At 31.7% G+C, this 21776-nt stretch overlaps 2 protein-coding genes across 3 annotated transcripts in view; both read left to right on the plus strand.

The window, feature by feature from the left end:
* The window catches only part of LOC117914381 (DEAD-box ATP-dependent RNA helicase 13), a 42534-nt gene extending 36559 nt beyond the window's left edge, over window positions 1-5975 (plus strand). For both annotated transcript variants that reach the window (XM_034829696.1, XM_034829697.1), the window contains exons 11-15: window positions 2949-3089; window positions 3250-3315; window positions 5033-5191; window positions 5487-5568; window positions 5680-5975. In XM_034829696.1, the coding sequence (XP_034685587.1) occupies window positions 2949-3089; window positions 3250-3315; window positions 5033-5191; window positions 5487-5568; window positions 5680-5735 (504 nt within the window). In that variant the 3' untranslated portion in view covers window positions 5736-5975. The remainder of the gene's footprint in view (window positions 1-2948; window positions 3090-3249; window positions 3316-5032; window positions 5192-5486; window positions 5569-5679) is intronic.
* A 6799-nt stretch (window positions 5976-12774) lies between these two features.
* LOC117914855 (ammonium transporter 1 member 1) lies at window positions 12775-15083 on the plus strand. Its single transcript, XM_034830361.1, has one exon. It carries the CDS (start codon window positions 12846-12848, stop codon window positions 14352-14354), a length of 1509 nt encoding a protein of 502 aa, XP_034686252.1. The 5' UTR covers window positions 12775-12845; the 3' UTR covers window positions 14355-15083.
* Window positions 15084-21776: the final 6693 nt, after the last annotated feature.

Below are 21776 nucleotides of genomic sequence, written 5' to 3' on the forward strand. Positions count from 1 at the left end.
TAAGACATTTCAATATCAATCTTATTCTACCGATATCCTAGAATATTATAAAAAAATTTATTATACAAATTTTTATTATAAAATTAACATAAATTTTAAAAGTTTTTAACCAATGAAAAATTCGCATGTAAGTCCTAACATACCATAATAGTTCCTTAAAAGTTTTCGCAACATCCTATTATAGTAAAATCCTATGATAAGTTTATAGGTTTTTCATTTGCAATTAACCATATCATAATTAGAGAAATTCCAATATCATTCCTTTAATTAAGGAAGTTGGTTTTGCAGTACACTAGTCTATTTAGATAATATAAATGTTCTAAGAACTGCAAATAGTGAAGATTAGCTATGAGATCGAGAAACGAAGTAACTTAATGCTTAGCATCTTATCAAAATAAAAAATATGAGATACATATCTTCTAAATAACAAAGATACGCTATATTAATTCATATCATAAGAAATAAATTTCTTATTATATGAAATTCCAATATCTGTCCTATTATTTCAATATCATAGTGTACGGGACAGTATTTATTATGATTAATTTAATCTTTGAAGTGTTTAACTAATGGAAGTTCACCTCTAATTTACTTTGAAAGTATTGTATCCAAGTACCCGCACACATAGCAAAGATATTTTTTGGTCGAATCTCTATCTCATAAGATTTTGTGATGCAAAGGATCCAACACCTATGTATGTAACATAGCAATTCTCCATTTTTCTATTAAAATGAATGGCCAGCAGAAAAAAAAGCTCAATAATTGCGGTACTTGAGAGTATTTCATGCAATAGGTGGGTAAACATGGATTCCTACTTGCATTCTACCTCTGCAAACACAAACAGGGCCCTGGTTCCAGACCCAGTGATAACATCAATGGAGATTTCCATAGCTTATGCTCCCACAACAATGAATAAGACCTTTTTGGTCCTTGTTTTAGGGTGATGATCTGTTCATACGGTCATTGGAGATCCCCCTTGTGGACTAGACTCTGGTTGTGAGAATGTTTGCAGAGACTTTGGTTTTGAAAGGATGCATGGCCATCAGCACTTTTCTTTTCTTTTCTTTTTTGTTTTTTTTTTTTTTCATAAGAGTGTCCTTTGCTGATTCTTGGGAGATGGCTATGGAATTGAGCAGCATGGGGTGTTTCGAAACTGGCAAGGACTTGTCTATAAACCTCTGGTAGAAAACTTGTTCATGATGATGAAACTACCTAGATGGGGGGACGGGTGGTGTTTAAATTGGTAGTCTTAAGAAAGTTGGGATTTTTAGTACCAAATTTAAGTTGACATTTTGAATTTCATCCTCAAAAGCAATATCGATAATGCAAGTAAGTTAAGAAATATAATCATGCCAATGGCTCCAAAATATAATAAATCTAAAACCCCCCATCTAGTGTTCCAAACAGTGGGGCTTTCAAGAGGGCCTGGATTGATAAAGGGTCTTCCTTTTTGCCTTTGGAACTCGCAATTCTTGAGGCTTTTGGGGTGGGTTGTGCAGAGCTGTGGAAATCAATCTCCAGACATTGAAGTTCACAGACCTTTCTTAGGTAGGATGTTTCTGTCTCTTGTCTTTGCTTCTTCAACTACACTTCTTTTAGGCACAAGTGAAGTTGCAGGTGGAGAACAAAAGTTCTTTCCAGCAGTTGTCGTCGCTATCATCATGGAACCTCTTTTCCTGTACATCTCTCTGTAGTTGCAGAAAAAAGGGCAGGTAAGCCCCTTGGCTAGTGGGTTAACTTACTGAACTATTGAATCTGGTCTTGAGCCTAGTTGCCAAGTAGGGGATGAAGCTGTCTGTCCAATAGTTCATATTAATTCTGCTGGTCGGAGATTTGCGAATCATGGCAAGGTGGATGGGTAAAGCAAGAGTAGGCAGGGCAACAGTATTCAAAATTCAAATTAGCCAATCTGGTGACTGTTTTTTGGCCTATTGGGGTTTCAAGTTAGATGGGCCTGACAGTAACAGGTTCATTTTGCTGAAAAGTTCCAAAGTTCCACAAAAGAGAATGTGCTTTGGCAACGGTATCAAAAATAAAGAAAAGTGAATGTACTCTTTTTACTGGATGCAGAGAGATGGGCAACTGGGAGGCTAGTTTGTAGCCAAGACTGCTTCTTGTCTGGATTTCGCTTTTGGGGATCCTTGTGCCTTCTAATATTCTTCTTTTTATCGTTTCTCTTTCCTTTATTTTATTTTATTTTTTTAATTTTAGGAGATTTCCTCGTTCCCATCTCTTGTGGTGTTCTGCTCTCTCCTATTATAGTTTTGTTCCTTTTAAAATGATAATTTTATAGTTTTCACCTTTGATCAACTGGAATGTGGATGGGGAAAGATTCACTGTGAATAGGGAGAACCTGATAAAAGCACATGCTTGCTGTAGCAGTAAGTATGGTAAAATTGATGATGATTATAGTCATGCATCTTCAATAAAAGACAAATAATTTCTGTTTAACAAGATTTTAGTGGTTCTGGATTGACCATATGGTGAACTTGTTTTATGGTTTATTATCTCATACCAATTGCTAAATGAGCTGAACAAACAAAATGTTGATATATTGTGTTTAGTCAATGATACCATGGTTTCTTTGATTTTGCTATTTGTTAATGTTGGTTTTTTTTTTTTTTTGGCATTAATTAATAGATACATATGTAGTTTTTTGTAAACACATGTATATAAGACATATATATATGTAGATTTTTCTTGCATATGAATTTTTTATTCACAATTCCCTTCACTCCTCCCCTTTTCCTTTCTGATGAATCCACTCTTGATTCAGTAGTAACTTATAAGATTTGTTGCTCTCCTCAAACTGAGAACACCTATAGTTTAGAGGTTCCTTTTCTGCCAATGCATTTAAGTTGTGTTTTTATTGGCTGTTGTAACTTTTAACTATTTAAATCACTTGCATGCTTTGCTTGCTTCATTCTTTCCGTTTGTGTCCTTTTTAGGAAAAGGCAAAGAAAAGCTGGTTTGAACAAAATGCAGAAGCATTGGAATTGATTGTGGATGAATCTGATAGTGAGGAGGAAAAGGTGAAAATCCATAAGCAAAAGAAAGCCAGCTCCATGCATTTGAATAAGTTGCAGCAGGTCTACTCTAACCTGGATATTTTCCTGTTGTTTTCTGTGCACATTGCCTGCCACAATTGTAACTTATGTAGAACCTGAAAGCATTGCAGTCTTTTTATTTCTTTTTAACTTTGGTAAAAATTCTGGCATTTAAATTAATTTATTGTATTTGAAAATGCAGGAGCTCAATATGTTGCTCTCACATCCATTGCAACCAAAAACATTTTCGCATCGCTTTTTAGCAGGGGTAACCATTTACAGTTTTTCCCTCCAATTTTTTCTCACTTTGGCTACCTTTCTACATCTCTATTGGTTTGATGACTTTCAGTGTGTTCATATCAATAATGTCAGTATGTTTTTACTTTTAAGTAACCTCTGCATGCAGACTTAGAACCACAGTGCATGGTTTGATTGTAATTGGGTTCTTGAGTGTACATGTGTATTAGTATCTGTGAGGGAGATAGAGTGATGAGACATATATGGACTGAGAGGGTTAGTGGAGACTGGAACCTTCAACTCTGGTTATAATGAGGGTTGTGGGTGTCTCTATGTGTTGACATTATCTGCCTGTTTTTTAATTACAAAAAGATCTTTGTCAAGTTCAAATCACATTAAGTCCTGCCATCAGTACTCTGGACTCTGTAAACAATACATGAGGCATTTTGGGAGCATGCTCTTATGCAACAAACTTGCAGCTTGTTGGAGATTCACTCTCAATCTGACACTCTGTGGTTGAGAAGGTGAAGCCTCAAATAGCTAGACCAGGGCACTAAAATTACACTATATGCCTATCATGGTTGAGTGAGTGACTGAATATGTGTGCATGTGTGCGTGTGTGTGCAGCCTCTTTTAGGCTTAATGGGGCACTGAAACTGTACTTTGACTTCAATATTTGCACTATAATAAATGAGTTTATTTGTTTTTGTGGGATTCAATGCATTAGTTGTTAGCTTCTCCTCCATCATGCGACCTAGCTGATTTCTAATGTCTGTTGTTTTACAAGCCTTAGATCAAAGAATTTTTGTCACTAGTTAGCTTTTTTTATTATTTATTGAATATGTCCATTGAAAACATGCAAAGAGGATCTTATTTCCACAAATCATTGTAATTTTCTGTGCTGTATATTTGTATTATTAGATTGTATTTGCATGTGTTTGTACTCACAAATGTGGATGTTTAGTAATTTATTAATTTGAAGAATCTTATTTTGTTAAGGTTTATGCTTTTTCTGTTTTCCCTTGTAAATAAGAGGTAAAACCCATACACGGGGGTTTACAATCTGTGGCACTGACACTCTAAAGAAGATCCATGTTCATCTCTTGAACATGAATCTGTTTCAAATATTTGTCCCATGTAGGCCATGCATACCATGTGAAAATATGTAAAAAAAAATTTCTGGGCATATGTGTGTATTTCTATATATATAACCTGTTTGTGTGTGTGTGTATTCCCGTAAACTCACTGTGTCCCTGTCCTGCTTTTTTCTAGATTTTCTGTTTCAGCATACTTGCATTATTATGTCCTACTGTCCCAAGTCTGCTTCAGTGCCGGATAAATCACAATTTCCTGGAAGTAGTTTGTAGCTTATGGCAACTGTTTTATTTTATCAACAACCTTTTTAGATTTATTAGACTCTTCTAAACCTAATGTTTGTGTTGCTTTAGTCGGTGGGAAGTTACATTAGCTCTGATTCTCATCAAGATTTTGCATCTCTAAACTGCTTTTATTATTTTATCGCATTTGTGTTGGCATGAGCAGCTCCTTTTGGAGAAGTGGTTATGGCAGTTATCAGTTTCTTACCAATTAGTTGATCCTGACAGTATGTGCATGATCCTTAAATTCAATTGGGGCAACTATGAGCTAATATAGGGTTACCTATACCACTCTATATTCCCCATATTTCAGTGATGTGATTCTTTTATGTATATTATAATCAGTGGACCAGTTGACTCTGTTTTTCCCAGGCTGGTGTTTCACCTCTCCTGCAACGTCAGTTTGAAGAACTATCTAAGCAGAAGCTAGATGATGAAAGGGGTTTGGGAGAAAGCAAGAGAAGGAAATTGCTTGTTATTGGTCAGGAATGTGTGGAACCTCTCCAGGCACTTAGGAGTGCTGGTCAGGAGGTAATGCTGGAAAACAGAGTTAGAATAGCATTTTTTCCTGTTCTCTTCACCTAATGATTATTTCATCTAGTATTCTCCTGAAGTTTTCCCTTTTTTCTATGTGATTTACAATATGTGCATACTCTCTGGTGCCTGAAGTGAGGAAATCTTAGAAGCCTAGGTTCTTGATAGTTCGTATGTTTAATCACTTCAATAGATGCTTGGGTATAGTTACAATTAAGGGGGTATAGAATATAGTTAGAAGAAAGTGCCTGATTTAGACTTTCCTTTGTCTTCTGTTATTTGTATCACCCAGGTGTGCATGGATGTGAAAGAGACTGCAGAAAAACGAAGAAGTTTGGAGAGTTTAAGGAGGAAAAGAAAAGAGGAGAAAAAACGTATTCTTCCTCCTCCCTATCATATCCCTCCATAATTTTTATTTTTATGTTCTAGTCTCTAGTGTGTAGAGGGAATCAACCTTTCTGATTCTGTCATTGTCTCTCTTCCAGGGTTACGCGATCAACGAAGAAAGCAGAGGAAAAGACTAAAGGCAGATGCTGAGTGAAATTTCTCCACTTCAAATCCTGAATGAGGAGAATACGTGGACACCATAAACATCCCCTATGGTGCAGTTTTCTTATTTAACAAAGTGCCAAGTCATATTTGAAAATTAAAATTTTGACAGGTACCTCTTCAATTTGTTTTAGTCTAGGTTTGAAGTTTGAAACTTAATAAAAATACACTTCTATTTAATCTAGTTTTAGAAGTTGATAATGTTATTAGTCTGGATAGGCAGGCTTTCACATCACAATTTGATTCATTCTTAGGGCATGGCATTAGCACATATCATCCATATAAATTAGTTATCGTCTATTTTTCAATTAAAGTTAGCCTTCTGACTTTGCTCTGGCTTTGTTGCCATATCTCATCTGAAAGAACTGAAAGAAGGATGAATTTGCAAGTTAGGCTTCTGACTTTCATTTTAGCTGTTATTCTTGATTTGGAAAATGACAGCCAAGAAAGTAGGAAGGAAAAGGAAAGAAAACTGAAAACAGAAAAATCCATGTGCCTGAGGGCAGCCGCAGCTGGATGGAGAAAAGGTCAGGAATATCAGCAGTTGACATTTGATTAAACTCCTATGATGTCATCTCCCTCCCTACTGAAAACCCTTATCATTTTGATGGTATTTGAATATTGATCCACCGTTAGCTTTGCGTCTAGAATTGGTTTTCTCTTGATTTTATATTTGCATATTAGGAGAGTTGCAGCTGTCTAGGACCACTACAGCAGATTTCCCCAGTCCCCCCATGGGTGTGTCCATACAAGAAAATGATATAAATGATTGTACATTAAGGTAGTTATTGTTTATCCAGGGAGTCGACTGCAGAGTTGGTGGTCAATTGGTCTATGGTAGGCATGCCTTTTTGTGGGGGGGTGTGGAATAGTCAAAGTAAGAAGGCCAGGCCTTCAATATGAATGCAGATTTGGTGTAGACAAGACTGAAAAGCTGATTCTTTCTTAGCCATGGCTTTGACTTTTGGGGAGAGATAATGCCACATGAATCAAAGCCTGGAATATATTCAATAGTATGAATTTGAATTTTTGAGTTTGAAATTTGCCTTTATTCAGTGGGCTAAGGGTTTCATAATTGATGGCGGCCGGCCAGTCAGTTCAAACTTTAGTGAATGCTATTAATTTCCTGGAAACCATGGCACTTCCTTTATAGTGAAGTGGAAAGGTGACCCAAATGGTGGTAATTATTGGATTGGGTAAATTTCATTGGAAAGGACAGATGGGCATGTGTTTTTCTACATCAATCACTACCAAGCCTAGCTTTTCTAGAAAACTATGTTTTCATAATAATGTATACAAAATTCACTGTTGCTAGAAATGTTGACCCATGTGTTTTCTTTGATAGGGTTCTATAAGTATTTTTAGTCGTTTTAATATTTTGAAAATTAAAAATTTTTAAGGGTTCAAAATACTTATCAGAATCATTGATAAACACATTTTTAAGCTCTGTTTGGATAAATTCTTTTTTAATTTTTAAAAATAAAAGTTAATCATAAATTAGAAATATAAGATAGAAGTTCTTCTACAAAAAAATATAGATTTATTTTATTTCAATTTTATTTTATATTTAAACCTTTTTAATCATTTTTTGAAATTATTATTTTTTTCAATGTAAACCTTAAGTTGTATCTTATATAAGGATTACTATTATTTTCTAATTTTAAACACAAAAATAAACAAAAAAAATGTATGAAATTTTCTCTTTTATTTGATTTATTTAAATACCTTTTTGACATTAATAAAAACATTTATTTAACTAATACTTTAATGCGGTATCATAATTTGGTTAATACTTTGAAAAAAAAAAAATCCACAAGTAGCAAATATCTTACTAATAATGCTTTCTAATCATAAGAATTGGACATCAACCTTTAATTTCAAGTCATGATTGTAAAAAAAAAAAAAAGAAACCTTAATTTGTAAGTTTAATGGTATATCATTATTTTCTAATTTTTATCCTAAGTTTTTAATTTTATTTTTTTATAGTATATATTACTTAACCTTAAAGTTAAAGTTTGAAAATAGACCGTTGCATGTCCCTAAAATTAAAAAATTAAAAATAAAGGACAAGTTCCGTTTGACCGTACGAGGAGTTAAATAAATGGGCGGTTGTGGCCTGTGGGTGTGCCGTTCTATAAAAACAATTTACTCTCTTATTTTTAGATATTTTATTCAAATGAGTCGTACTACTATTAACATTCACAAAGTTTATATATTAGAATTTTGCATAGCTTATAAATTAGAAAAGCAAAGAAAAAAAAAATATTTGTAGAAATAAAATAATTACAAAAGTTATTTATGATACCATTCATATGTATTCACTGTTTTTTTTATTTTTATTACTAAAAATAAAGGTGGTTATAATATTAGAAAAGTTAAAGTTTTGTTTGGATGGTGTTTTCAAAAATAATTTTATGTTATTTTATAGAAGTATAGAACAAAAATTTGTTTGGTAACTTAAAATATTTGTAATTTATTTTTTATATTTTTAAACATATTTTTAAAATAATTTTGATATATAATAATTTATTTTTAATTATTTTTTATATTTATATAATTATTTTTTAAAATAGTTTTCTAAAAACCAGTAAAAATAACTAAGATTTTTTTTTAAAATACCATATTTTATATTTTTAAAAACATTTTTTTATTATTATCAAATTTATTTTTTCGTTTTTTATTCTGAATAATAGAATACTATTTTTGTTTTTGATAAAGATACAATTTGAGATGGAAATAATTTATATTTAAAATTATTGGTGTGTGTAAACCAGTAAAAATAACTAAGATTTTTTTTTAAATACCATAATTTATATTTTTAAAAACTTTTTTTTTATTATTATCAAATTTATTTTTTCATTTTTTATTCTGAATACTAGAATACTATTTTTGTTTTTGATAAAGATACAATTTGAGATGGAAATAATTTACATTTAAAATTATTGGTGTGTGTGGTGTTCCGAAGAGCAAGGAAGGGATGAAAAAGGGTGTCCAAACGTTGATAGTGGGCCCACATATTGTGAGATAAGCCCAAAAGCAATCTGGGCCTAGTGAATGAGAGGAGAATAGAGATAAGGCTTAATTTTGGAGAAATTGTGCGCCACTAGCACTTCTAGCGGTCTAAGCCTAACATCTCTCTGTCCTTTTCTATCTCCACCTCTCGAACGTGGGTGGACCAACTCCTCTCTTGTTTTGTATTTTTTTTTAATGATTTTGGACTTTTCTTCATTTTGTCTTTTTGTGTGCACAAAGTCCGCAGTTCTTACACATTGTTGATATGACACATCATCAACAAGATTCTCCACCTCGTTTCTTTTTCAAATGTAAAATGGAAGGTGCCGTCTAATATTGTCATGTAGAATGGTACACCGTACACATCCGTTCTAGGATTGTATTTGAATTACAATGTGTCAAGTGTGCTTATCAAATTAATGTGTTGCCTAAATTATTCCACATGTTAGTCGTTTATTTTATTTATGTTGTTTGTATTAGAGAGTTGATTGAAGGAGTAAAAAAAAAATAAAACACAAAAAATTTAAAAAATGAATTTTAATTAAAGGTGGAGTAAATTTTTATCTCATCTTAATATAATATAAAGTGCAAGAGAATCATGACATGCATGAGACAAAATCGTGGCACCATTGACACATGAGGAAATAACATAAGAAGAAATGCCTTAAAGTAAGGGATGCCTATAGGGAAATCCCCTTCTCTTGTTTGTACTTAATAAATATGTATTCTTTTCATTATCTTTGTATTCTTGCATTACGAAATAATAATAATAAAAAAAGTATTTGAATTCTTAATTAATAAAATAAATATTATTTATTATGGGTATTTTTATAAATATTATAGATTATAACAGAAAAGATGTTTACGAGGTGAAGATGGATTTTTAAATATAATAGAGATACGAGAAAAAAAATTAAAAACCAAGTAGGGGTTTTGGTTTTAATGTGTAGATAATGTCAAATATTTTGGAATTTAATAGTTATATTTATTTATTTATTTTATTATTTATGATATTTCCTATATCACTCTCAATTTTTTATAATATTTTATATGATATAATAAAATACTTTTTCCAACCTAATACCTATCATATTATATAATCAAAAGATGGTATTGTATAATTAATTTTTTTTTAAAAGAAATGTATTGAGTGATTATAACTTAAGATTTTTACAAATGATTTTTTAAAAAACTTATAAAACAATTAATTTTTGTGAACAATAATTTTTACAAATAAATAGGTTGTTTCAACTTATTTATAATGTTTTTAAAATTAATTTTAGATTTTTAATCTTACGAAATACTTTATAATATTGAGGTTTAATCAAAATTTTCGTACCTTATAATTAATAATATCTTATCACACTTTTATAGTTTTAATCATATTCCTAATATTTTTAATTATATATATTTTTTCATTTTTAATTAATATAAATAAATATTATTTATCATGGGTATTTTTATAAATATTATAGATTATAACAGGAAAAATGTTTATGAGGTGAAGATGGGCTTTTAAATATCACGGAGATGCGAGAAAAAAATTAAAATACTTAGTAAAGTAAGAGTGCTCTGGTTTTAATGGGTAGATAATGTCAAATGTTTTAAAATCGAATAGTTATATTTATTTATTTATTTTATTATTTATGATATTTCCTATATCACTATCAAAATATTTATAATATATTGTATGTTATAATGGAATAATTTTTCCAACCTAATACCTATCATATTATATAATTAAAATATATATATATATATATATATATATATATTAAAGAAACGTGTACCAAGTGATTGTAACTTAAGATTTTTACAAATAATTAAAAATATATATATAAAACAAATAATTTTTGTTAATAAAAGCTTCCACGTATTGATCCTCTAATAGATATTTTATTAGCTAATGTAGCTTTATGTTATTAAATAATGAAGCGAGCGGTATGAACATTTCTAAAAAGCTCATACCCACTCTCTTCATTTGTCACGTTGATTTATAATGTTTTCTTTTTAAATTAATTTTAGATTTTTAATCTTATGAAATACTTTATAATATTGAGGTTTAATCAAAATTTTCGTATCTTATAATTACTAATATCTTGTCACACTTTTATAGTTTTAATCATATTCTTAATATTTTTAATTATATATATAATATTTTCATTTTTTCTTACATTTTTATTTTATTTTATAACTATTGAAATGAAGTTGTAGTAGGTAATAAAAAAAAGATTATTTTAATAGGCGACATTTTTCTTGAGCGACGACTAATAGACTAATAGTCTAATGGTCAGGTTTGGTAGGCGCACGGTGGAAAAGTGGAGAGAGAAAGTAACGTGATAATTGATTTTTTTTTTTTTTTCTCTCTCAATGACGTAGTAGCACGTGCCTCTATACGTTGTGCGTACGTTTTGCTTTCGCTGCGACCCACTGGAATATTTCAATTAGCCTGGTCTAAATTTCATAATTACAGTTCTGTTCCTACCCAACTATAGCCAAATATGTAGCCCTCTATGAAATATATATATATATATATATATATGAAACTTGGTACGAAAAAAAAATTAAAGGAGAAAAAGGGAAGTAAAGAAAAAGGTAAAATAAAATTAAAATATATTTAATGGTAATTAATTATTTTTATGTATTATTTCAGAGTTGTTTATCTTTTTTTTTTATTGATTATGTTTTGTTCTCGAAAAATTTGAGGTTGAAAGCAAATAAAATGGATACGAAAACTAAGGAGAGGAAAGAATTTTTTTAAAATTAAAAATAGATTTAAAATTAATAAAATATATTTATATATTAATTTTATTTATTTTAATCTGTTATATAAAAATTAAATAAATTTAAAATATATAATTTTTTCAATAATTTTAATTATTATTTATTTTATGGTAATATAAATAAAAGATGAGAAAATTATTTTTAAGTTCTTTTTAATTATCAAACATAATCCTAGAGATTAAATAATTTTAAAATATATGATTAATTCTAATTATATTATTTTTTCTTGAATTTATTTTTTATGGTAAAACCAGATTAGAAAATTATTTTTTTAAAGTTATGTTTAATTTTTGGAAAATAATAAGAAGAGAAAAGTGTTATGAAAAATTAATTATTTTTTTCTTTTTTTTTTTTCCAGCCAAGCATGTGCACTTTCCTAATTCCTCCCATCAAACATAACATTAATATCTTTCCTAAATCCCAACAATTATTTTGCACTTCAATTTAATTTTTATTAGGATTCATTTCATTTACTTTTTTTTAGAGTTTTTAAGCTAAATACAATTAGTATCTATTAATTTTAATATTTAAAATTTAAATTAATAAAATTAATTATATTTAAATAAAACTTGATGGGATGGCAATGAAATTAACTCTTTTTTATATTTTATTACCACTTTTTAAGGATCGTTGAGATTTGAAAATTCAGTGTGAAGGCAAAAGTGTGCCATTGAAGAGGAAAATTAAAGTCAAGCTGACAGTTCTCTGTCTGTGAGGGCCCCTGTGCGTCCACGTCATTAAAAAAAAAAAGAGAATTCCATATAAAATATGAATTTATTTGGATGTATTTTTATTTTCTATTTTTTTAAAATATAAAGAATTAAGGTACGAAATATTTTTTAATATGAGGTGGATTCATACTTTCTATATGAAAGTAGATGTTATTATTATTATTATTTTTCATTTTTTTAAAAAAAGTAGAAAACAAAAAGTATATTAAAAGGAGTATTTATTATTTATATTTCAATATTAGGAATTATTTTTATTATTATTGACATATTTATTTTTGTTATAAAAGTAAAAATTGATAATTTGTGCAACAAAAATGATTTTTAGTCATTATAATCATTTAGTTTTTGTGCTTTTTTTTTTCTTAAATAATGATAAAAGGGTGAAAATAGAAATATGTAGAGAGGAGTGGTGGAATTTGGATTTCGACTGGGATTCCGCGAAGCAACTTCAGCTGAAGTGTACAACACCAAAAATTCTCCCTTATAAAATGGATCCAATACGACCTGACTTCAAACCTCATCTTTACACTTGATTTCTCTCTCTCTCTCTCTATAGGAATAGGGATCCATCTTCCATGGCGTCCCTGGACTGCTCGGCGGAGCAACTGGCTCAGCTCTTGGGTCCCAACGGCACGGCCGCCGCCTCTTTCATATGCGATCGATTCTCCGCCGTCTCCGACAATTTCACCGACACCAACTATGCGGTCGACAATACTTACCTCCTTTTCTCTGCTTATCTCGTCTTTGCCATGCAGCTTGGCTTCGCCATGCTCTGCGCTGGCTCTGTTCGTGCCAAGAACACCATGAATATTATGCTCACCAATGTCCTCGATGCCGCCACCGGTGGCCTTTTCTACTACCTCTTTGGCTTCGCTTTTGCCTTTGGCTCTCCCTCCAATGGCTTCATCGGTAAACACTTCTTTGCCCTCAAGTCCATTCCAACCTCAACCTTCGACTACAGCAACTTCCTCTACCAGTGGGCTTTCGCCATCGCCGCCGCCGGCATCACCAGCGGCTCCATCGCCGAACGGACCCAGTTTGTGGCTTATTTGATTTACTCATCTTTCTTGACTGGCTTTGTCTACCCCGTCGTTTCTCACTGGTTCTGGTCCAAAGACGGTTGGGCTAGCGCCTCGAATTCCGGAAACCTGTTGTTCGATTCTGGGGTTATTGATTTTGCCGGCTCCGGCGTTGTCCATATGGTCGGCGGCATCGCCGGGCTTTGGGGTGCATTCATTGAAGGACCCAGGATTGGTCGGTTCGGTCACTCCGGCAGATCCCTGGTTCTGCGAGGACACAGCTCTACGCTGGTGGTTCTCGGCACCTTCTTGTTGTGGTTTGGCTGGTACGGTTTCAATCCCGGCTCCTTCTTGAAGATTTCCGTTGCTTACAGCGGTGGGGGCAACTATTACGGACAATGGAGCGCCGTCGGTAGAACCGCCGTGACCACCACCCTAGCCGGTTGCACCGCCGCTCTAACCACCCTCTTCGGCAAACGCATCCTCTCCGGCCACTGGAACGTCACCGACGTTTGCAACGGCCTCCTCGGCGGCTTCGCAGCCATCACATCCGGATGCTCAGTGGTGGAGCCGTGGGCCGCCATAATCTGCGGATTCGTAGCGGCGGTGGTGCTCATCTCCTGCAACAAGCTTGCCGAAAAGGTAAAATTCGACGACCCACTTGAAGCCACCCAACTCCACGGCGGCTGCGGCGCCTGGGGCATCATCTTCACAGCGCTGTTCGCGACTGAAGACTATGTGAGCCAAGTGTATAACTCGGGGCAACCAGGTAGGCCGTACGGGCTGTTCATGGGGGGCGGCGGAAAGCTTCTGGCGGCCCACATCATCCAAATACTAGTGATAATTGGGTGGGTCTCCGCCACAATGGGCACCCTCTTCTTCATCCTCCACAAGCTCAAACTTCTGAGAATCTCAGCAGAAGACGAAATGGCTGGCATGGATCTGACTCGCCATGGTGGCTTCGCTTACATGTATCACGAAGATGATGATTCAAACAAGCACGCATTCGAGCTGAGGAAGATCGAACCAGCTGCTCCAACCACTATCGTCACTACCACAAATTAAGGCAAAATCATTTTACCTAGCTTAACTTTTTAATTACACATATATAATTTTTTGTCACTTGGAATTTGAAGATTTGAATTAGCTTTGAAGATTGAAAGTGTGACTGTGAAAGATAGATTTTGGGTTGAGTGGGTGGGTGGGTGGCTGTGAAAGGAGATAACGATATGTCGGGAGTATTGTTTTGGTTGTTTTGGTGATGAATAATGTGCATAAGCTGTTGTGGTTGAATAGTCCATGTTGGAGTCTGGACAATCTTTTTGACTTTTCCTTTGCCTTTTTTCTTTTTTTCCCTTCCCAAAGATTTGGGTATGGGATTGGTGGGCCAAAAACTGAATCAAACATGCATATTCATGTGAACGGTTGTGAGGTATGTGACGAACCTCATATCCCACTGGCCCACATGTATAGGGAATGGAATGAAGGGGAGAGATTCTCCTGATTCCACTCAATGTGGTGTCAGTGTCACAAGACAGACGTGGTAAAAGTAGAACATCCCCACAACTTTCTGATTAAGAATTGAAGGAAGAGAGAAGGTAAAGTAGAAACTAGAAAGGAGGGAGGGAGAGGTTGGTTGGTGGGTATGCATCAATGTCATTTAAAGACTTTGAAAATTGGAGGGTTGACTTTGACTATTCATATTAAGATGGAGGTGTTCAAAGTTCCAAATCTGTACGCCGGCTCTCCTTTCATTTAATACTATAATTTGATTTGTCATTTGTGAATCATTTATAAATTTTTTATGTTATTAATCAATCAACCTCGGAGATGTTGGTTCACTCTCACTTCAATTTTTTTGTTTTGGCTTCCAAATGGCGCCTCCCATCCAACTATACATTTGTTCCAAGCATTTCTTCAAATTTTCTTAATTTTTTTTTTAAAAAAAAATTACTTGAAATCCTAGTTTGAAATTATGATTCGAATGCAATTTAGAAACTGTGATTTAATACCATTTCAAACTAATTAAAAATAGAAAAAATATAATTTAAACAATAGTTTGAAAATATACCAAAAATCTAATTTTATTTGCTAAAGGCGAGATTCACCTAAAATTCCTATTTTAGTTCGTAAGTTCTAACCACCCCCTTTTCGCATGGAGGGGGAATTAAAAAAATTTTGGTTTGTATTTTGATTATTTTCTTCATTTTTTATCACGATAATTTCATACGATTTATTAATATGATGTGAATTGAATACGCTTTTCATAGCTTAGGCATGGGTTAAATTTATGTCAACGTGGATAATTTGTATAACAAATGTTGAATTTGATTTGAATTGATGTTTAATAATCATGATAATTAATTTAATTATAATTTTAAATTGATTCTTGATAAATAAGACATTGATCATAGATTAATACAGATTTAACTCCTTATTAAAAATAAGGATTTGATTATAAATGAATTAAATGGGTTACATGGTGGAATGCCTATTTAATACTTAGGTAGTATTTAATTTTATGTTTTTAACCTAATTAATTTTTGTGTTGAGTTTGAGTTGACCTATATAGTACTACTACATCTTTATTTTTTGTACTAAAATATATTGCAATATCATATGTATTATATTTATGTAAATGATTTTTATTTAATAAAATCAAATATTTCTTAACTCAATTCTAACTTTATATACTTCCAAAATTCATATTTATTATTTTTAAAATTCAAGTATGAATTTATCGATATATTTCTGCCTACCGATATTTTTCTTCTTGATCATGTCTATGTCAATTACATCTACAAATTAATTTTAAAATGTGTATTTTTGCTTATTTTATCATTTTTTTTTGGAATTTTTTCAAACATTTTTTTTTATAAATTTTGAATAATTTTCGCTCCATTGATATTTGTAAAAAAAATATTCATCGATATTTTTTCAATATTTTCGATATATCCATAAAATTAAAGTATTGATATATCGATATTTTCATCATTATGTAGTAGAATGTTTAGATTATAACACAATAAAAACACCACTCACCAACATAAATTGTGATCTAATTAAATATGAAATCTATGTTGTGTATTTCAAAAGAGACTCAAATGTTCACCATTATGTAATTTTCTTTAATCTTGGATTTTGTACATATATTCTAATAAGAAGATTATTTATCTCATCATGTCTTATTGCCAAACATTAACTATTGAGTTCCTAAGCGGAACTAGCACGTGCCCAAAGGGGTAGATCCCCTCTTGAAAAACCAAATTTTTGGGAAAAGAAAGGCTAAACATTAAGCCAAATTTACATATTGATATCACATTGTCCCACCTAGAAACAAACTTTTTCTATTTTGCCCCCGTCCTACATTCCTGGCTTCGCCAATGACTGAGTTTATGTGTATTTACCAAATGAACTCACACAAGCATTTGACTGAATTTGGCCCAAATTAATACACTTAAAAAAAATTAATAATCTAAATTCACTTTTTTTTAAAAAAAATATATATATATATATCAAAATAGTGTTTTTAATGGTAAAAAATTAAAAATACATTACTTTGTAATTGAGTAAACCAAAACATTTCAAGGACCATAAAATCAGAATTCAAGATCTGACCTGCAACAAAACTAGGCTTGTACATCTTTTAAAGTGGGTGTGTCCCAAATTGCAAGCCCAATCAAATTTCAGTCCCACCTTTGGGAAATAGCCGACATTTGATTACGTGGGAAGGCAAAAATAAAAAATAAAAAAATAAAGTTACTGCTTGGTAACTCTTTTTTAAAATATTTTTAAAAAAAAACAAGCAAAATATATTTGACACCTAGAAAGTAGAAATTAATTTCCAATTCTTAAAAACAAAAAAAAAGGTGTTTTAAAAAAATATTAATCATTTTCCATATTATATAAAACGTCATAAATCAAATTTTAAAATATTTTAGAAAATTTTTCGAAAATAGTTACCAAAATGATCCAGATTTATAAAATTTAAATTCAGTACATTTATAAAAAAATATTTAAGATTTATTACAGTTTCCATTCATAATATCTTTAACCATTACTTTGGATATATGGTGTTTGGGAGTTGGTGGATTGTCAATTTCTCATAAACAAAGTCTGACATTTTGTCCTCTGCACTTCTTAAGCAATATAACTTATGTAAAAATCCATCTGATACATTTTGCGGGTCCTTCTCACCCATGTGACATTTATGTGGCCCGAGATTTATTATCTTTTTTTTTTTTTCTTTATTCCGTAATTTTTATGTAATAAAATTATAATTAAAAATTATAATTTTAAACTTAGATAGTGTTTATTTTTTAGCTGGATAAAAAAAAAATCAAAATATTTAGTTTTTTCTATTAAGTTAAAAGTACTTTATTGATATTAATTAATATAATTAAAATGAATTTGTTATCAATACGTTTAATTATATTGGTTAATGTCAATGAGTTACTCTTAACGGAAAGACAAAAAGAAGAAGAGCATAGTTTTCAAAGCTACAACTAAGGAAGAAGAAGAAGTTGAAGAAGAAAAACAAAGTGAAGAAGATGAAGATTTAGCCCTCATCACAATAAAGTTCAACAAATTCATGATGGGTGAAAGGTTTAGAGGAAGAAGGTTCACTTCTAGAAGATACCTTTCTAAAAAGGAATCTTCATCTCATGGTGATAAGGAGAAATGAGAAGAAAAAAAAGATTTGGTGTGTTTCAAATGCAAGAAATCGGGACACATTAAATATGATTGTCCTCTTTACAAAAGTGAAGCCAAGAGGAGAAAGAAGAAGACAATGATGGCTACTTAGAGTGAGAGTGAAGAATCCTCCGAAGAAGAAAATGAGAAAGAAGTGGCAAACATGTGTTTCATGGCAATAGATGAACTTGATGAGGTAAACTCTAACCTTAGTGATGAAGATATACATGACTCTTTTGAAGAATTGTATGAGGATTTTGATAAATATTTCTCTTAAAAAGAAAGTTCAACAATTTGAAAAAGAACTTGGAGAAGTAAAAGAAAAAATTTCAAATATTGAAATTTCTAAAACTCATCTTGAAAAAGAAAATGAGATTTTAAGAAAGAAAAATGAATGGTTGACCTCATCTCTTTCAATATTTTCTTGTGGACAAAAATATTTTGAAATGATTTTAGCTAGCCAAAAATGTGTTTTTGACAAACAAGGGCTAGGATTCAAATCTTCAAAAAATCAAAAGTATTTTAAAAACTATTTTGTAAAGGAATCCACAAGTGCAAACCCTTCCACTACTTGCAACTTTTGTGGAAGAGGAGGGCACATTAGTAGTACATGTCCTTTAAGAAATGGTTCTCTAAAGAATTCAAATGCAAAAACTAAAAAGATTTGGATTGAAAAATCCAAGGTCACTAACCCTCAAGGACCCAAAAAGATATGGGTACCTAAATCAACTTGAATTTTATGTTGTAGGGTTCAAAGAAGGATAAGCGGTTCTTGGATAGTGGATGCTCAAGACACATGACCAAAGATGAATCCAAGTTTGCTTTCCTTACAAAGAAAAATAGAGGATATGTTACCTTTGGAGATAATGCAAAAGGAAGGATTATTGGTCAAGTCAACATTGGTAATGACACATCCTCTCTTATTGAAAGTGTTTTATTAGTAGATGGTTTAAAACATAACTTTTTAAGCATTAGTCAACTTTGTGACAAAGGTTTTAAAGTGATTTTTGAAGCATCTCATTGCATCATCAAGGATATTCAAAATGATAAAACCATCTTTATGGGTCATAGATGTGATAATATTTACGCTATAATATTTCAAAATATGATGGCCATGATAGATGCTTTTCAGACATGCATGACTAAAGTTGCTTGTGGCATAGGAGGTTGGGACATGCTAACATGGATCTCATTTCCCAATTCAACAAATATGAACTTGTTAGAGGCCTTTCAAAAATAAATTTTCAAAAAGATAAAGTTTGTGAAGCTTGTCAAGTGGGAAAGCAAATCAAAAACTTTTTCAAAAACAACAACTTCATTTCCACTTCTAGGCCACTTGAGTTGTTAAATATGAATTTATTTGGTTCCTCTAGGACACCAAGTCTTGGAGGAAAATCTTATACGTATGTTATTGTGGATGACTTCTCTAGATACACATGAGTCTTGTTTTTAAGTCAAAAGAATGAAGCCTTTTATAAGTTTTCAAAGTTTTGCAATAAGGTTCAAAATGAAAAAGGTTTTGCAATTACTCGTATAAGGAGTGATCATGGGAGAGAATTTGAAAATATTGATTTTGAAGAATATTACAATGAGCATGGAATTGACCACAAATTTTCGGCTCCTAGAACTCCTCAAAAAAATGGGGTAGTTGAAAGGAAAAATAGAACTCTTCAAGAGATGACAAAAACCATGCTAAATGAAAACAACTTACCAAAATATTTTTGGGCCGAAGCGGTTAACACTTCTTGTTATGTTTTAAATAGAATATTATTAAGGCACATTTTAGAGAAAACTCCCTATGAGCTTTGGAAAAACAAGAAACCCAACATTAGCTATTTCAAAGTCTTTGGATGCAAATGTTTTTATATTAAACACCAAAGACAATCTTGAAAAATTTGATGTAAAATCGAATGTTGGAATTTTCCTTGGTTACTCAACCTCAACTAAAGCTTTTAGAGTTTTTAACAAAAAAAACCATGGTTGTAGAGGAGTCCATCCATGTTATTTTTGATGAATCTAACAATTCTCTCTAAGAAAGAGAGAGTTTTGATGATGATTTAAGTTTGGAGACCTTCATGAGAAAATTGCAAATTGAAGATAAAAGGCAACAAGAAGAAAATAGAGAGGATCGATCCCAAGAAAAAAGAATCACCATTGACACTACCCCATCTTCAACAAGTGCAAGGTGAATCAAGCCAAGACCTTCCTAAAGAATGGAAGTTTGTCATCAATCACCCACAAAATCAAATTATAGGTGATCCATCTAGTGGGGTAAGAACTAGATTCTCTCTTAGAAATATTTGCTATAATCTAGCTTTTATCTCTCAAATTGAGCCTAAAAATATAAATGATGCTTTAGATGATGAAAGTTGGATGATTGCTATGCAAGAAGAGTTAAATCAATTTGAAAGAAGTGAAGTATGAGAATTAGTACCCAGACCTTCAAATCAAAGTGTTATTGGAACTAGATGGGTCTTTAGAAACAAAATGGATGAAAATTGTATAATTGTTAGAAACAAAGCAAGGTTGGTAGCCCAAGGTTTTAATCAAGAAGAAGAGATAGATTATGAAGAAACCTTTGCCCCCATAGCTAGGTTGGAAGACATTAGGATGCTTCTTTCCTTTGCATGTTTTAAAGACTTTGTTTTATATCAAATGAATGTGAAAAGTTATTTTTTTAAATGGTTTTATAAATGAAGAAGTATATGTTGAACAATCACTCGAATTTCAAAGTTTCAACTTCCCTAACCATGTTTTTAAACTTAAAAAGACTATTTATGGTTTGAAACAAGCACTTAGAGCATGGTATGAAAAATTGAGTAAATTTCTTTTGAAAAAGGGTTTTAAAATGGGAAAAAATGACACAAATCCTTTCATAAAAACCAAAGAAAAATATATGCTCTTGGTTCAAATATATGTTGATGATATCATTTTTGGTGCTACTAATGTCTCTCTTTGTGAAGAATTTTCTAAGTGCATGCATAGTGAGTTTGAAATGAGCATAATGGGATAACTCAACTTCTTCCTTGGACTTCAAATCAAGCAACTAAAGGAATGAAATTTCATCAATCAAGCAAAGTATATAAGAGATCTTTTCAAAAGGTTCAACATGGAAGAAGCCAAAAAAACGAAGACTCCAATGAGCTCATCCGTCAAGCTTGATACGGATGAGAAAGGTAAATCCATTGACTCTACTATGTATAGAGGCATGATAGGTTCTTTGCTATATTTGACCGCTAGTAGACCCGACACTATGTATAGTGTTTGCTTGTGTGCTAGATTTCAATCTTGTCCTAAAGAATCTCGCTTAAGTGTCGTAAAAAGAATTCTCAAATATTTGAAAGGGACAATGGACTAGGCTTATGGTATCCTAAGAGTGATAACTTTGAATTAATTGGATTTTCGGATGCCGATTTTGCCGGTTGTGGGGTTCAAAGAAAAAGCACTAGTGACACTTTTCATTTCTTGGGACACTCACTTATTTCATGACATAGTAAGAAACAAGGTTCAGTAGCTTTGTCAATAAGGAAAATCGAATACATAGCAACCGATTTATGTTGTGCACAAATCCTTTGGATGAAACAAACACTTAGTGATTTTGATTTATTTTTTGAGCATGATCCTATTAAATGTGATAATACTAGTGCAATAAGTATATAAAAAAATCTCGTACAACACTCTAGAACTAAGCATATAGAGATTATATACATCATTTTCTTATAGATCATGAACAAAAGGGTGACATAACACTTGAATTTGTAAGCACAAAAGATCAATTTGTCGATATCTTTACAA

This window comes from Vitis riparia, chromosome 5 (genome assembly GCF_004353265.1).
Source record: "Vitis riparia cultivar Riparia Gloire de Montpellier isolate 1030 chromosome 5, EGFV_Vit.rip_1.0, whole genome shotgun sequence".
NCBI classification, from domain to species: domain Eukaryota; kingdom Viridiplantae; phylum Streptophyta; class Magnoliopsida; order Vitales; family Vitaceae; genus Vitis; species Vitis riparia.

What these genes read in the sequence shown, in the direction of transcription:
- LOC117914855 (XM_034830361.1), top strand. Translation starts at nt 12,846, where the DNA reads ATGGCGTCCCTGGACTGCTCGGCGGAGCAACTGGCTCAGCTCTTGGGT.